We start from the raw sequence: 18,203 nt of genomic DNA, 5'->3' as shown, positions 1-18,203 counted from the left end.
GGCAAGGTACCGACCCCGGGACGCCGCTTCCGTAATTGGGTAGCGCTACACGTACGGTAGCAGGGTCTCTCTACCCTGGACCGTATTCTGGCCGTAGCCGAAGAGCAACTGGAGAGGGATGCACAAAGGCAACGCTCTCTCCTCAGTGTTAAGGCCGGAGCCTAGGGTCACCTTCCCCTTTGCACACTCTGTTAGGCCGTAGCCTATGTCTGTCAATCTCTCTTTATTTAAGCCGTAGCCTTGGGCCTCCTGCCCTAGAGGGTGTAACAAGACCGTCAATACGGTGTTACCTGGGACTGAATTCTTTTCAGTCCCACCCCTGGTCTGACGATCACTGCCCCACCCGCACAGTAGTTCAGTTCCCCTGATCACCTGGGGTTGGGGCACTTGCGGGGAATAGGGGCTCAGGGCCGTGATGCCCTGATGACCCTCTTGCCCGGGGTCACTAACCTCACCGGTGTGTCCTCCTGGGGTGGTGGTGGGGTGGCGGCTCGGTGGTGGTGTGGGGGGTGGTGAAGTGGGAGGTTCTGCGGCGAGCACGGCGGGCATTTTAATTTATTTTACCATCCCTTCCAAAAATTGAAGGAACATACATGATTCTAAATGGCACCGGAGACTTGGTACGACTTCTGTCTATATTACACAAGCCACCGGAAGGCAATTTGTTCCAGTCTGTGTATTTTCATGGGAGTATGCACTTACAGGGTAACAACTAGCTAGGAATAAGAAATGCAGAAACCGTAGCAACTGCAAAATAATTGTGTGGTCACAATGGTAAGAGTTTATGAAAAAAGAAATGGATAAGAATACACTTTTATCACAGAAAACAACATTCAACATTTATTAGGTAACGGCATGTGGTGCTGCTCTCGGGTGTCTGTCCTTTCCTTTCCCTCCATTGTCGTTCTTTACTTCATTTCTTCCTCGTCCTTTTGTCAACGGGTGACTACGCTCCCTCTTCTATCTATCTTTCCTTCATTCTTTCCTCTTCCTTCTGTCTATGGGTGACTACACTGAGTGAAAAGCCAAATGGTTTCCTGTACACCTTAGGTGCACATTAAGAACCACCCTTCGCCAGCCACTTTCTTCTCCAACCATGTTCAGCCATCGTCTGTTTCTGTAAACACTCTCGGTGGCCTTTTCTCAAATCCGGGACTGTCCCTCTGGTGCGCATGCGCGAGTGTATTTGAGAAATGTTAAGAGGTAAAATTTACAAACTAATAAATTACAGGTAAGACAATGACTGTCATGTCGAAAATCGGTGTTAAGAATGATTAATGATCAGGACTTCATATATGTATGGGATCAGCTACAATATCCAACAATCAAAATAGCATTTATGCAAAGAGAATTTGTGAAGTACTAACATTTAAGAAGCGAGTCTACCATCGTAACCCATGAAATAGCACAAATTAAAAAGATCATTCATATTGGTTATGAGTTTTCTAAGTAGTATTTTATTATTCTCAATGATATATGCCATTACTATATCCCACAGTTCGACAAGGGAGTAAAAATAATCCACAAATATGACATGCATGGTAACTGGGAAAGAGCTGCCGTAGGCTGAATTAGGTAGCAGACGACGCGCTGAAAGTTCCCCTGTGGTCTGAAGAACCGTTTAAAATGATCTATAAAAAAAAAAAAAAAAAAAACTAGAATGATGTTATTCGTTTCATGATGGGCATGTTCGAATGGAGGGACTTAACATCAGACCTAACCATGAAAAATTAATGTTTTTGAAGTCGTCCATGAAATCGTATGAATTTTCTTACAGTAAACTTGTTCTTATTTAGAAGTTCAATAAGTGGAACTATGAATAAAGCCAAATTATAATCAATAGTTCTTGTAACACTAAGTGTAGGACAAATGGGCTCGCCGGTTTTGTGGGTCTTTGGCAAGCCGTACATTATGCCAGAAGGCAAACCAGAAGCAAATAATGTTTTCATGGTTTCTTGAGAAATAATTTTCAGTTTTAAAAGCGATCTTAAAGAACGGTTTAGCTTGTCTTCTGCTTCGTTTATTAACATAAATGGATTAACTTTTTCTGGAATTTTGTTCTGTCACTGAAGATCTCGAGATGTGTCCCGTCATTTCGCCCACAGGTCTTACTCAAAGTCTATTGTGTCAGGAAAATCACGTACAGAGGGTAAATTAAAGTAAAGACGAGTAAAGTGATAGTGGCGGGCCTGGAACGACGTGGTCTGAAGGGTTAGGTCGTCCAGTTACGCAACAAACGAACAAATGAAATACTCATCACAGGTTAGGACTCCCGACACTAAATTAACACGTGTTTGTGAGCGAGTTATTCATGCCGTCACTCATAGGTTGTAAAGGAGGAGGTAGCTCTAGGCTCGACGTAGCTTCAACATATATATATATATATATATATATATATATATATATATATATATAAAGCAGGACCGGCCTATCCCGACCGAAGTCGGGACGATACCGCCAATGTATCTCTACCAAGTGGCTTAGGTTGTCTGATAGAGATTGTATGTAGGGTGAGAAGTGCTTGTTAGTGTAATTGTAGTGGCTTTGGATGTGTGTGCAGTCTGTGAACCAAATGTAATCGGCCTGCACAAGCCAACTGGGTGCAAGCATACTTTATAGTATGCGACACTGGTTCAACAGCACCAGTTGTGCCCGCCAATGCAGTACATGGCCGAGTGAACACTCCCAAAGTTTATTACCCTGGCGGGGCGCGAACCCTTGTTCATCCGTGTACGAAACGCACACTACCACTGTACCACAGAGGCTCCATATATATATATATATATATATATATATACAGGGTGTTTCAAAAAACGTTTTCATAAATTTGAGGATATATTCATCAGACAAAAATAAGACTATATTACTCTATGACGTATTTGGTGCGCATTAGTATTTTCGGAGATATTACACATTTAAAGTTATCGATATATAGAAAATATGTCTCGGGAGTGAAAACGAAAATCTCATAGCTAACCCAGGGCAGGAAGGTTAGACCAACACGTGACAATGCGGTTAGAGCAGTGGTTCGGAATCGCTCTACGAATTCGAATTTTCGAACGTTCATTGCATTATTAATATTTTTATTATTATTATTATTATTATTATTATTATTAGGTCTAGTAGTAGTAGTAGTAGTTGCAGTAATAGTGGCAGTGGTAGTAGTAGTAGTAGTTGGAGCTGGAGGAGGGGGAGTACCACTGCCGTATTAATTATACATGTTTTGTTATTTATTTATCTAATTATTATTATTATTATTATTATTTGTATTTGTATTAGTAGTAGTACTAGTAGTAGCAGTATAGTAGTAGTAGTAGTAGTAGTAGTAGTAGCAGTATAGTAGTAATAGTAGTAGTAGTAGTACAGTAGTAGTAGTAGTAGTATTTTCGTAATACACGAACTAGCATACACAAAAGAAGACGTTTTTTTTTTTTTTTCTACCGGTTACAAATTGAGCAATAAAACTCCGGTGTGTCCTTCAGGTTTTGGAAACTGTTGCCGGATGCTATGAAAACGTCTTAAAACATGGCGAATGTTCTCATCGAGGCTATTTAAGGCTTACATTTGTACACATCAAGGCTGTACAAGATAAACAGGGAGAAAAGGTAAATATATTTAATGACGCAGATCGCCATTGGTAAAATATGGAATGGCAACAGTGCTCCGTTTATGGCTATTAACCACATAAATCGGACAAGTACAGTATGATAGTGATGTTTCGGTGCTCTACCCCGTATGTACCGAACGGTTCACATGCAACTGAACCGATTGATATTAATTAAAAGGATCAATAAGCTGTGAGCATGAATAGCTTTTGAACTGACATCTCTAAAGGCATATCTGTTTTTCATTCTGTTTCGTTTAATTATGTGCTACGAGCATAATTACCACATGAGGTAGTTCGAAATATCGGATGACTTCAGGAAGCTTCATTGATTGGAAGAACAAATACTTTACGGCTCACGCGACAACAGACAATCGACGAGTATGGATGCGTCGAGTATGCAATACGCACCTCTATCTGGGAGAAGCTATGGGAAATGCTGCTACAGCGATGCGACTGTACAGTGAAACATATCTCAACCCCAGACTCCCATCACGACCAACATTTCTCGCTGCAGACCGTCGGTTATGAGAAACAGGTTCGTTTATACCACGGTGACCAGACAGAGGACAGCCACGAGATCACGACGGAGACAATACAGAGGAACAGATTCTCAAATGCCATCGAGGAGAACCCAAACACAAGTACAGTACATTATGCTCAGTATGCAAAGACAGTATAGTGCGGTATATCCAATATGACAGATGCATAACATAGACAGTACTATATACTCAAGCCCTTAAGCCTAGGTGCTCGCATGACATAGTCGGATTCCTAGCTAGTATAATATATTCGCGTGACATGGACGATACCCTAGCTAACCTTATACTATGTGCGTGTTACATAGGACAAGAGGATATAAGACCTTGCATCTGTCTGGGGGGGGAAGGGGGAGAGGGGGGTAATAGTAAGTCTAGGGTGAAATGGATTACTATGGACTTGGGGTCTGGGGGGGGCTGCACTGGGGAGGGTTGCACTGATGTGTAATGTTCTGTGAGGTAACACTGGGGTAGGGTTTCACTTGTGGGGGGGCCGGCCTGTGGATGGGAGTCATACACTCCACGCGTATGATTGCGAGCATTAGAGTTCACTATGCCACACTGGGGGGGGGGGCACCGAGTCCACCAGGGAAGGGGAGGGACTAGGTCACTGGGGTAGGACTGATCAACACTGGGGAGGGAGGCACAACAGTATAGACGATAATTGCAAGGGTTAATTCACTGGGGGAATTCACCAACACTGGGGAGGGCACAACCATAGGGTCTTGTGCTCACGATACTGGTGGACTGGAGGGTGCAGACCACGGGGGGGCAGGAGGGCCTATGCCGGGAGCCTCAGGTGCCAGCCGGGCGTGGGAGGTGGGCCATCTGGTAAGTTGTGCAAGGGAGGGTGGTCAGAAGGGTCGCCACAAGTCCTGGAGGAGTGGGCGGGTGGTATGCTGGGCGGCTCCCTCGCCGACACAGCCCGGCAGGAGGCAGGGCTCTCCTGGCTAGGGCCGAAGAGGGCCAGGAGGTGCATTGCTCAGCACTGGCCCTTAGTCATCATTGGGATCCTGGGAACGGATCTGGGGTCAGCTGTGGGGAGGGCGGCGCCCGGGCTGAGCCGCCGTCTCGCCCTGCAGAGGCAGCCATCAGGGAGGGCCTGCAGCCACTGTTGCTGGGGGAGGCTCAGCTACTGCAGCAGGCGTTGGAGGAGGCCCACTGACTCCGGGGGCTGTGATCTCGCCATCTGGAGGAGGCCGGCAGGGGTGAGCTGCGGCCTCTCATCCTGGGGGAGTCCGACTGCACCTAGGGAGGAAGGGGCTGCAGAGACAGGACACCGGGCCTCGGGGACATCACGCCCACTCTGGTCTCTGGTGGGGTTCCTGAAAGAGAGCAGAAACCACCCTCTTGAGGAGAGAGGCAGGGAGAGGAGCACCTCACTCTGCCAGCAGAGGGGTGGGCGGGGCAAGAGGCACCTTCCTCTACAAAGAGCCTAGGGATGGGCGAAGGGAGAGTGGCCGAGGGTCGACTCTTCTATTTGGCGGGGCAGGGAGGCCCTGTCGGAACTCCAGTCCGGGGTAGATGGGGGAGGTCCAGGGGACTTTCCCTCCATCAGGCAGCCCCGTTGGGCATTGCCTGGGCTCCTATGGGGAACAGGGGTGCAAGAGGAGTCAGGGGAAGTTCCTCTGGTCACTACAGACCCTGGCAGCGGGGAGAAGGCGCCCAGCAGATACACCAGGCTATTGCTGCAGCTCCGACAAAGGCTGCCCTCCAGCCGTAGGGTCTGGGACTCCTGTCCAGGAGTCAGCACTGGGGGACGGCGACGCTTTGACTCGGGTGGTACCTCTGACAGCGTACCCTAGGGCCCGCCTTCCTCCTTGGGAGTGCCAGCGAAGGTCGTCTGGTGGACGTGTTGACATGCCGACTCCCGAAGGTGGTTGGCAGAGAGTGGCTGACCGACGGTCCTTCCACCCACAGTATACCCAATGGGTGATACTGTGCCGCTGCTCCATTGGGGGAATACCAACCCTTGAGGCTCCTCCTGAGTCCTCTGTTAAAAAGGAGGCCAATCCAGAGGACTCGGCATCCGGGGGTTTGCATGGGATCTTGCCACTGCAAGTCCCACCCCGATTCTGGCAAGTGTTCCCTCCACTGGAGTGTAGTGTACTTTTCCTGTACACTGCCGGGTGGTCTGGCTGCGGGGAAGAGAGGTGTCAGGTCGCGAGGGAGATAAGTCGCTCTTGCCTGGAATGTATGTCAGGTGAACCAGCCTCCTTTGTCACTTCCCGGTGGAGTGGGTATCACCCCCTTGTACTCTCCTCCTGGGGTGGTGGTGTTTGGTTCACCCCGCTGAGGAGGTATTTCACATATAACCAAACCATACGTGCTCCCTACGTGTCAACGAGTGAGTTGGTGGAGGGTCAGTGCCCCTCCCTGTAACACAAATAACTCAGAGTCAAATGATCACCCCCTATGGGATTATAACGACTGGCAGTGGATAGATAGATAGATCGTTGCCATGGTTACGTAACGTCATCACTTTGGCTGTCTGTCCCTGCTCGCCACAGAAGAGTCAAAGAGGTACCAAACACAGCGTTTGTTAATAGCCCTTTAGGGGTGGTCATGGGCCTTCCTGGGACATGAGATCGTGACACGGCAGTGCTCGTCAGTTGTTTGTGAATCCGCACCCTATTACAGGGACAATGGTATTGGTAGAGGGCGCATACCCTCACCCAGTATCTGCCATTTTATGCTTACTTCTCATACTTGACCAAGTCCCACTGGTCCTTCAGCAACATCATTCCCTATTGTGCTGGGTTTATAGTGAGTGGCAAGTACATAATCTACATAATATCTGATAATAACACTTTGAGACTAAAGGCTGTATTCTACATGGTTTTGGGGACTTCGTAGCAATTCTTCCCGAGTGATTTATCCAGCACATTAAATATCAGTGTTATGCAGAGTGTGCTACGCCCTGACTACCTCTGGGGCAGACGCGGTGCAACCTTGGGTTCTTTACTCCCAACCGGGTCGGTACTAACAAGGAAAAACACAAACACCACTGGTTAAAGGAATACTTATATCTTATCAAAAAGACAAACACACACACCGTTCTATGAGCAAAACTAAGGAACTTCCAGTGATTTAGAAATACATATTCAATAATCACATTCCACCTAATTCAGCAAGTTCTGGCTTATACATGGGATTTCACTTTCCTGAATTAAGAGTAGATCCACACAGTGTCACAGGCAATATTACCACAATAGGTCAGGTATGTCATATTCCCATATACAGACAGTATGGTACAGTATATCCATTCCATCAGGCGCATGACATATATGACGGCATATATTCAGGTCCTTAACCCGTCACATCCCGAGGTTTTCTGCACCTCTGACATCCCTCAATCCTGAGGTATTTTCGAAAAAATTTTTTTTGGCTAAGACCTCCGCTTTTGGTGAGAAACATCGAAAATTCATAGAGAAATCACTCACCTGAGGTTTAAAATACTCGATCCAGGTAGGAGTTCCTCCTTACCTGACTGGGTTTTCTAACATGCTGGCACCAAAGAAAACGAGTTCTATGGGAGGGTAACTATTTCACACAACTCATAAACGGTTATTTATTTACTTGGTACGAATTTATATGTAGTATGAAAGTATATTGGTTTTCAAGCAGTAATATAGGCATTATGAGCATTGTTTCACTCACTGACTAATCACCATACCCGACCTTTTTTTGCCACATTACCTGATCATTATTTCTGACTGTTTCTTCTTCTAATACTATGTAAACTTTGTCCTCCACATTGTCATCGATTGGGGAATCACTCTGGCCCTGAATATCTTTACTGGCCAGGTCACTGGTAACAGGTGAATTGCTGAGACAATGGCATGAGGGGGGGAGGGGGGAGGTTATGCGGTGTAAGGCATTGTCCTTGCTTGGCATCTTGTAGAGAAATAGAGGAAGGTGTCCCATGTATACGTACAAAAACTCACGCGCGAAAATTGAAAATTGTGCAAATTAGGGACCTTGGAATTGCACGACGTACCAGTCCATCGCCGGGACTGGCAAATGCAAAATGTTGCAACGTACCCATACGTCGACGGGACGGGGCGGGTTAAGCCTAGGGATTCGCGTGACATAAACGAGGCCCTAGCTAATACAATTGCTACGCATCACACAGAATGAGGCCCTAATAGATGAGTTTCTGGTCAAAAATTTTTTTGAAGTTAGATACTTGTATGGGTAAAAGCTACTCAGAAAATAACTATGTCAACCATTATTTCCAATAAGAATGTGCAGAAACATGAAAAAATAATAAAGTAGCCAAAAAATCACGTGACACTGAAACGGCCTGTGATTGGTCGTGACGTCACTACTCACACAGGCAGCATAGTCTGCTTTGTTAACGTTTAGCCAGGATACACTGTGCTTATTTCTGACCTCTAAGAATGTCCAGTGACAAGAGGAATAATTGCTAATGTTTCGTTCCAATGTGTAGGTGCACTGACAAAAGCACAGTAGGGAAATTATTCCTCTGCATACTAGCCAATAACAATAAACGAAAACAGTGGTGGCTGGCTGCTCGTTGGAAGTTCCCAGTGCTGTAATGCAGTCTTTACTGTTGTGAAAATATTATATTCTTCACCAGATAGGTTCATACACACCTAATTATCTGAAATTCAGTAAAAAAAAAAAACTATGCTTTATTTCATTACTAATAGAATATTAGGAGTCAGAGCGAAAACGTGCTAAGGTTACCGGGTATTTCAACTTTAGATCGCCAACATGCCTTGACAGACTTCTGTTTTGCACAGATACTGATTTAAAGTGCAAATAAGTGCATTTGTATGTTAAATTAATAATTATACAAAGCAGAAGTCTGCCAAGACAAGCTGTTCAGCTAAAGGAGAAACACTTCCGCTAATTTTAGGCTGTTTTCGCTGTGAATCCGGATATTTTAAAAGGTAAAATTAAATACAAAAATTTGACCAGATTTCGAATTATTAGGTGAGTATGAACCTCTATGGTGATAAAATCTATAACACTTACCAATTAAAAAGTGCCAATTCGGTGTTGATTCGGTAAATGACCGCCGATTCGGTATTTCGCCACACTCCCCTGAAGAACTGTAGTTGAGTCACTGTAACTGTTTTTTTTTCTTCAGAAAACTAATAATGAAGAGGTCAAATATTAAATATAAGCATAATACCATCATTAACTCATACAACTGATACCGTAAAGCATACATTTAACACTTTCCACCTCATGAGGTACGAGCACCGCTCGGGAATGGTGTAGCTGTAAGCTGCTTCTGGTCGATTTCACCACAGTTTACTTACCTAACAGGTACAACCCATTTACACCATGAAAAATATTCCTTCACAACATACCTGAAGGGGGTAGTTTGGATCTACGGTGGCCATGTAGGTACAACTATCATTTCTGTTACTGGTAAAGTATTGCGTGATGGATTGGAGCATCGTCTGCAGTGTGAATGCTGACGTCATCGCCAACATGGCGGCTCCTTCCCTCCAGCCGCAAAGAATTAAAGTTATCACGTCTTGTTCAGTGCAAATGATAAATTAAATTAAAAAAAGATACATATACCGTAAGTTTTTAAGTACATGGCAGAGTGCACTGGCCATGTTTACCCAGAACCGACTACTCGTCTAATAGACGAGTTGTCGGTCAAAATTTTTTTGAAGTTAGATACTTGTATGGGTAAAAGATACTCAGAAAATAACTATGTCAACCATTATTTCCAATAAAAATGTGCAGAAACATGAAAAAATAATAGATAAAGGAGCCGAAAAATCACGTGACACTGAAACGGCCTGTGATTGGTCGTGACATCACTATTCACACTGAGGCACCATAGTCTGCTTTGTTAACGTTTAGCCAGGATACACTGTGCTTATTTCTGACCTCTAAGAATGTCCAGTGACAAGAGGAATAATTGCTAATGTTTCGTTCCAATGTGTAGGTGCACTGACAAAAGCACAGTAGGGAAATTATTCCTCTGCATACTAGCCAATAACAATAAACGAAATCAGTGGTGGCTGGCTGCTCGTTGGAAGTTCCCAGTGCTGTAATGCAGTCTTTACTGTTGTGAAAATATTATATTCTTCACCAGATAGGTTCATACACACCTAATTATCTGAAATTCAGTAAAAAAAACTATGCTTTATTTCATTACTAATAGAATATTAGGAGTCGGAGCGAAAACGTGCTAAGGTTAGCGGGTATTTCAACTTTAGATCGGGACATGCCTTGACAGACTTCTGTTTTGCACAGATACTGATTTTAAGTGCAAATAAGTGCATTTGTATGTTAAATTAATAATTATACAAAGCAGAAGTCTGCCAAGACAAGCTGTTCAGCTAAAGGAGAAACACTTCCGCTAATTTTAGGCTGTTTTCGCTGTGAATCCGGATATTTTAAAAGGTAAAATTAAATACAAAAATTTGACCAGATTTCGAATTATTAGGTGAGTATGAACCTCTATGGTGATAAAATCTATAACACTTACCAATTAAAAAGTGCCAATTCGGTGTTGATTCGGTAAATGACCGCCGATTCGGTATTTCGCCACACTCCCCTGAAGAACTGTAGTTGAGTCACTGTAACTGTTTTTTTTTTTCTTCAGAAAACTAATAATGAAGAGGTCAAATATAAAATATGAGCATAATACCATCATAAACTCATACAACTGATACCGTAAAGCATACATTTAACACTTTCCACCTCATGAGGTACGAGCACCGCTCGGGAATGGTGTAGCTGTAAGCTACTTCTGGTCGATTTCACCACAATTTACTTACCTAACAGGTACCACCCATTTACACCATGAAAAATATTCCTTCACAACATACCTGAAGGGGCTAGTTTGGATCTACGGTGGCCATGTAGGTACAACTATCATTTCTGTTACTGGTAAAGTATTGTGTGATGAACTGGAGCATCGTCTGCAGTGTGAATGCTGGCGTCATCGCCATCATGGCGGCTCCTTCCCTCCAGCCGCAAAGAATTAAAGTTATCACGTCTTGTTCAGTGCAAATGATAAATTACATTAAATGATACATATACCGTAAGTTTTTAAGTACATGGCAGAGTGCACTGGCCATGTTTACCCAGAACTGACAACTCGTCTATTAACCTTAGACTACAGACGCGTCACATAGGACGAGAGTATATGATGACTCATGTTCGACGGGGGGGAGGAGATTAGTGAATCTAGGATGGGGTTATTTGTGTGGGGCCAGGGACTGGGGGCCTGGGGGAGGGAGAGAGCGAACACACTGGAAGGGATCACATGGAGGTATACTGCCCGGTGGGGGGAGCGGCACTGCAGGGAGGGTTGTCACTGTTGGGGAACCAACTCCGGGGAAGGGGTGTCGAGCACTCCGTGTATGAGCTCACAGGTAGAGTCCACTATGACACACTGAAGGGAGATAACACTGCGGTTGCCGGGAGGAGGGGGAGGTGTACGGGGGGGGATGAAACACTGGGGAGGGTTATATAGCACTGAGGAGGCACACCGCTAGTGTGGGGAGGAGGCACAGGGGTTGGTTCATTGGGGGAGGCATCTAATAGCACTGGGGGAGCAGATGGTCACAGTGTCTGGTACTCGCAGTTCGTGTGGAGGGGAGGACAAGGCCCAAGGGGCAGAGGGGCCTACGCCAGGAGCTTCAGCTGGCGGCCGGGCATGGGAGGTGGGCCACCCGGCGAGTTGTGTAGAGGATGGTGGTCTGTGTAGCCACCACTAATCTGGGGGCGAGTGGGCAGGTGGTGTGTAACATGGCTTCCAACCCGTGACGGCCCAGCTGGAGGCAGGGCTTTCTGGGCTAGGGCTGAAGAGGGCCAGGAGGCGCACTGCTCAGAGCCGGTCCTTAGTCGTCGTCGGGGTCCTGGGAGAGGACCTGGGGTGGCCAGCACCTAGGGTCAGCCGGGAGGAGGGCGATGTCCTTACTGGGCTGTCGTCTCGTCTGGCAGTGCCAGCCATCAGGGAGGAACTGCAACCACCTGCACCAGGAGAGGGCTGACTGCCACAGCGAGCATCTGGGGAGGCCCGTTGTCTTCGGGAGCCGCAGTCTCGACCAGAGGAGGCCGTCAGGGTTGGACTGCGGCCTCTCGTCCAGGTGCAGCCCAACAGCACCTGGGAAGGGCGAGGCTGCAAGGACCGGACACCTGGCCACGGGGACGTCTCGTCCAGTCTGGTCTCGGGTGAGGAGCCTGTAGGGGAGAAAATCTCACCTTCTCGGGTAGAGAGGGGAGGAGAGGGGCGCTTTACTCTGCCGCAGAGGTGGTGGGTGGTGCTAGGGACATTCCCCTCTACAGAAGCCTGAGGACTTGCAGAGGGAGGGCGACTGAGGGCAGAGCCTCCTGCTTGGCAGGCCTGTAGGGCCCCGCCGAAACTCCGGTCCGGGGTATGTGGGGGAGATCCAGGGGACTCCCTCCATCAGGCAGCTCTGTTGGGCACTGCCTGGGCTCCTAGAGGAGGCAGGAGATCGGGAAGAGTCAGAGGAGACTCTTCGGGACACCACCGACCCGGGCGGCTGGGAGATAGTGCCCGTTGGGCTCTCCCCGCCACAGCCATGGATCCAGCAGGGCCTGCGCTCTGGCCGTAGGGCCTGGGACTCCTGCCCCTGTGATGGTGGGAGGAGGAGGTCGAACTAACTCTCCTGGCTTTTACCACAGCTCCGATGGAGCGTGCCCTCCTTCCGTAGGGGTTGGGATTCCTGTCCCAGCGCTGGTGGGAGGAAGATATTGGACAAACTCTCTTGGCTTTTGCCACAGCTTTGACAGAGCCTGCCCTCCTTCCGGCAGGGAAGGTTTTGTCCCAGGGAGGGGGGGAGGAAGAGGTAGGACGAACTCTCATGGCTTTTGCCACAGCTTCAATGGAGCGTGCCCTCCTGCCATAGGGGGATAGCAACCCTTGAGACTCCTGAGTCCTCTATTAAATAGGAGGCCAATCCAGGGGACTTGGCATCCAAGGGTGTGCTTGGGAGCTTGTTAAGACGAGTCCCACCCAGATTCTGGTGAGCGTTCACACTGCTGCAGAGTAGTGTACTTTCCCTGCACACTGCCGGGTGGTCTGGCTGCGGGGAAGAGGGGCGCTGGGTCACAGGAGAGATATGTCGCTTTAGCCTGGATGGTGAGCCAGGTAAGCCAGCCTCTCCACTGTCCCCTTGTGGGGTGGGTGTCACCCCCTCATACTCTCTTCATGAGGTGGTGGTGTTGGGCTCACCCCGCCGCGCTGGGATTTCACCACCATCCAGGGGGTGAAAGTCACGTCTCCGTGACTGGAGTTGGAATGTGTCAGAGGTGGCGGTGCGGTGGGAGGGCGTGAGGTGGCGAAGGAGGTTGGTCCAGTGGGCAGTCCGTGGGTTGGGTTGGAGATACGGGGAGTAGAGCACGGTGAGAGATGAAGGTAACGAGGTACGGAGGAGCTGGTCGGTGCCGTAGAGGCAGCGTTTGCGCCCCTGGGGTGGGTTCCAGATCACGTGTGTGATTTTCATCTCTGGTGGTGGTGATGGGACATGCTGGAGGATGTCAGGTTGTAGACTGGAGAGGCACGTCGTTGTCGTGCTTTTATGAGGGCGTCTCGGGGTAATCGGCTTAGTGGGGCTGGCAATTGGGATTTTCTCTGGGGAGTGGCGTGGTTGGGGGAGAAGGAAGGCAGTGTTGGGGGTGGGGGTGGAGGGTGGAGAGGGCATGTGGGTGGGAAAGGTGCCCAGATCTGGTGCGGGTGGTGGTGAGGATGGGTGTGGGTGGGGATGAGCCGGTGGCGGAAGGGCAGGCTGGTGCGGTGGAGGGCAGGGGTGGTGTGGGGGGGACGGGGTGATGAGGGGCATTGGAGTGAGGCACGGGCAGTGGTGGGTCGGGCGGGTGTGGGTGCAGGGCATGGAGGATGGGCAGTGGTGGTGGCCGGAGGGGATGGGGGTGATGGGGATGTGTCGGGAGAGGGGCTCGAGGGGTGAGGGGGGTGGGGGTGGAGATAGGGAAGGAGGAGGCTGTCGGGGGACCAGGTGTGATTGAAGGGAGTGGTAATGGTTGGGGTGGGAGTGGTAGATGCAGTGGGGGAGAAGGAAGGGGATAGGTAACATGCATAGGAATTATCTGGCACTGGGGGTGAGGTGAGAGGGGGGGGCGGTGGGCTGTGTCACTGAGGGGGTTGTGTATCTGGTGCTGGGGAGTGACGCATGTGGCGGTTCCTGTAGGTGCTTGTTGTGTTGTGGTATTTGACAGTGACTTGGTAGGGGTTAGGGACGTTCACTATTTTGTAGGGGCCCGTATAGCGTGGGGCAAGCTTGTGTGGGGTAGGTAAGGTAGCAACCATGACAAAGTCCCCTGTTTTGTACTGGCTGGCTGGTGTAGCATCCGGGGCCAGGTCTTGGGTGGCTTGTAGGTGCTGGAGTTTCCATTTGAGATGGTGTAGGAGATCAGATGAGGTGGGGTTTGCGGGAGCTTGGAGATGGCGGCAGAGGGGGAGTAGTAGGGGCAGCTCATCGAATACCCGTTCATGCAGCATGATGCCATCCTTGTGGGGGCAGGTGTTCATCCCCCATTGTATTATTTTGACATGCACTGGCCAGTCGTCGTCTTGTGTGGCTTGTATCCTGGTCCGCACTTGATTGAGTAGAGTGCAGTGGCTATGCTCGCAGATGCTGTTCCCTAGCGGCCAGTACGGGGAGGAGTGGGTGAAGTTATATCCGAACAGGGCAAACAGTTACTTCCAAACTTTTCCCATGTTTTCAGGCACATGATCAGAATGGAGGGCGTGGGGGATACCGAAATACGGGAACACATGGCGAGTTACGGTGACGGCGAGGGTGTGGTGTTCTTTCACTGGGCATACTATCAGGAACTTAGAGTATGTGTCTACAAACATAATGATGTAGCGGTAGCTTGATTAGGGTGGAAGGGGCCCAACGACATCAACTGATAGCAGTTGCCAAGGTTTACTGGCCACTAGGTGGCCGGAGGGGCCCAGTGCATGGGTGGAGTCTTTCCCGAGGGTGCAAGTTCGACATGCTTGCACGACTCGTTGCACGAGCTTGGAGGGATGTGGGGTCCAGAAGGTGTCATTGAAGGTCTGGAGCAATTTTCTTGTGCCGAGGTGTATCCCGTTGTTAGCATGGAGATGGGTGAGAGAGTCTAGGGCGAGGTCGGGGTCAAGAGCTATGTGGCCGGAGTGGGTGTAAAGAATGTCGCCGTGCTGTTGTAACTTGGCAAATAGATGGGCGGGCATCCAATCTGGACAGTCCTTCGCCTGCCAACGTTGCAGGTGGGAGGGGGGGCAGTCTGGATAGCATTCACGGGGAGCCTGGAGAGGGTGTCGGCATTCATGCGGAGCTTGCCGGGCCAATAGGATATGTCGAAGTCAAATTCTTCTAAGGTCTCCCTCCAGCGGATCATTTGCGCATTCTTGGTGATTGATTGGTGGAGCCATTGTAGGGACTGATAATCTGTGATGATAGTGACGTGGGTACCCACCAGGTATGCACAAAAATACTAGAGTGCCCAGACGATACTGAGACACTCTCGCTTCATGGCCTCGTAATTATGTTCCACCTTGTTGAGGGTGTGGCTGGTGCAGGCGATGATATGCTCTGTGCCATCTTGCACCTGGGCTAATACAGCGCCGATGGCCACCAGTGAGACGTCGGTGTACAGGGGAAATGGTATTGTATAATCGGGGATCGCCACAATGGGGGCTGAGATGAGCTTGTTCTTGAGGGTCTGGAAGGCTTGGAGGCGATCTACCGTCCAAGTGAAGGGCTTCCTTTTCTTGGTGAGGTCGTGCAGTGGCTTAGCGATGGTTGTAAACCTCTTCACAAAGCGCCGGTAGTAGGAGGCAAGGTCTATGAATGCCCAGATCTCATGCACGTCCCATGGCAGGGGGAGTTTGGTCATAGCCTCGAGTTTGTCAGGGTCAGGTGCGATGCCTTCCCTCGGTATGACATGCCCCAGGAAGGAGACTGATCTCTGGGCCAAGATGCACTTGGAGGGGCAGAGTTTGAGCCTGACTTGGCATATCCTGGAGAAGACCTGGTGGAGGTGGTCAGCCCAGGTCTTACTGAAGATGATGACATCGTCAAGGTAGGTGAGGCAAATTTCCCACGTGAGATCGCTGAGCACAGACTCCATCAAGCTGGAAAACGTCGCTGGGGCGTTGCATAGGCTGAAAGGGAGCACGTTGAACTCATAGTGCTTCCCGTTGCTGGTGGAGAAGGCAGTTTTACCTTGGTCCTCCGGGTGGACAGGGACCTGCCAGTATCCTGACCTTAGGTCTAAGGTGGAGAACCAGGAGGCCCCATAGAGGGAGTTCAGGGAATCGTCGATTCTCGGTAGGGGAGTGGTGTCTTTAGTGGTGACATAATTGAAGCGATGGTAGTCCACGCAAAATCGCAATGTCCCGTATTTCTTCTTAATGAGAACGACGGGTGAGGACCATGGGCTGGTTGATGGGGATATCACACTGGCATTTAGCATATCCAGGACCTGTCGGTCTTCTGCCTGCTGCGTGGTTTTTTTCCGGCGAGCAGGTTGCCAGATGGGAGGTCCCGTCGTGTGTATCTCGTGGGAGAGGAGGGTGTTATGGCCAATGTCCATGGGTCCCGACGAGATGTCCTGAAAGTCCAGAAGAAGTCATCGCAAATCGGTGGTTTGTTGGGGGGATAGGTGGTCGGGGAGTGGGGGCAGGGTGGGGGGAGAGGGATTGTGCAGGGCTCGGCTTCCTCCATTTCATCCACAACTAAGCCCTTACGGAGGGTGAGGGACGAGGTGGAGATGTTAGCCGCACAAACCACAGCGAGGTGGGGGGGAAGGAGGTTGGGGGAGAGAAGGCAGTAGGCAGTGGCACCCACCGGTGTGGTTGGGGAGAATACTACGTGGGTGCTGGCGGGCCAGTGCAAGGGGAGCCAGGCCTTGTGGTGGGGAGGAATAATGACGGTGAAGGAGAGCGTAGCAGGGAAGGTGAGGGGTGTGGTAGGTGGAGTAGGGGCAGGAATGGAGGGAAGTGGAGCACGGGGAAGGGGGGAGCGATGCAGCATGGCACGTGCAGAGGGGTTGGGGAGCTGGATCTGGTGACCTGTTAAAGTGCATCCACCTCCCATGGCAGTCGATGTTGGCCTGGAGCTTCTGAAACAGATCCAACCCCAAGTACCCATCTTAGGCATGGCAAGTGGAGTCAGATATAATGAACTGATGTTGGGCTGTTGCCTTCTGATGTGTTTGGACACGGAGAGCCCATGTTTCCTCACGCATTGGCAGGGGGCCGTCCCCTACATCCATGAGTTTTTTTTTTTATGTGAGGAAGAAGGAACCAAGGGCCACGAGCCCACAAAATTGCTCCTTCCAAGAGAAAAACAAAATACAAGAGAGCCAAATTCAAGATCCGATCATTTCAAGATGCCTGGACACACTGTGTTTGAAAGACTGGAGATCATAGGAAGCAGGAAATACAGACAGAGGGAGACAGTTCCAGAGTTGACCTGTTGCATTAATGAAGGACTGGGAGTAACAGTTAACTCTTGCATTGGAGAGTTGGACAGAAAAGGGATGGGAGTTTGCTGCTAGACGGGTGCTATGCCCCCGTCACAGAGGTGGAGGAATGCATGCAGACAGTTCAGAGGAGCAGTGACCATTGAAGTAGCGACAGAAAAGAGATAAAGATGCAACAGTGCGGCAAAGAGAGAGATCGAAGGGAATCGGTAAGAGGAGGAGAGTTAATGAGACGAAAAGCATTTGACTCCACCCTATTGAGAAGAGCTGTATGTGGGGAGCCTCCATGAGAGTTGTACTCCACACACGGGCGGATAAAACTCCTGTATAGAGTCAACAATTGTGCAGGGGTAAAGAAGGAACACAGTCGGCTTAGCACACCCAATTTTTTGGAAGCAGATTTTACAAGAGATGTAATATGATCTTTCCAGGATAAGTCTCGAGTAAATGAAACCCCTACCATGTTCAAGGATGATGCAGGATTAAGCTGAATATTATTAAACATTAGTGGGTACACCTGTGGAAGATTTGTCAGGTTGATAGGCGTAAAAACTGAGTCTTTGATTCATTAAAAACAACCAGATTATTTTTACCCCAGT

The 18,203-nt window shown here is 49.1% G+C and overlaps 1 protein-coding gene across 1 annotated transcript; it reads right to left on the bottom strand.

Moving 5' to 3' along the window:
* Positions 1-15,010: 15,010 nt before the first annotated feature.
* Positions 15,011-15,516, bottom strand: LOC145392675 (uncharacterized). Its single transcript, XM_080266986.1, has 2 exons — positions 15,418-15,516; positions 15,011-15,370 (listed from the first exon to the last, which is right to left on the bottom strand). The coding sequence occupies exons 1-2, from the start codon at positions 15,514-15,516 to the stop codon at positions 15,011-15,013; spliced, it is 459 nt and encodes a 152-aa protein (XP_080123112.1).
* Between the last annotated feature and the right edge of the window lie 2,687 nt (positions 15,517-18,203).

The sequence above is a fragment of the Coenobita brevimanus genome, chromosome 23, assembly GCF_032717465.1.
Source record: "Coenobita brevimanus isolate Jiangsu-jjx chromosome 23, ASM3271746v2, whole genome shotgun sequence".
In the NCBI taxonomy this organism is placed as follows: Eukaryota; Metazoa; Arthropoda; class Malacostraca; order Decapoda; family Coenobitidae; genus Coenobita; species Coenobita brevimanus.
Note: the sequence above shows the minus strand (reverse complement) of the source record. Positions and strands in the feature narration are given on the sequence as shown.

Coding starts and splice junctions, on each gene's coding strand:
- LOC145392675 (XM_080266986.1), bottom strand. CDS start 15,516: ATGATCCGCTGGAGGGAGACCTTAGAAGAATTTGACTTCGACATATCC. Junction 15,371..15,417: donor ACACCCTCTCCAGGCTCCCC/GTGAATGCTATC, acceptor CAACGTTGGCAG/GCGAAGGACTGTCCAGATTG.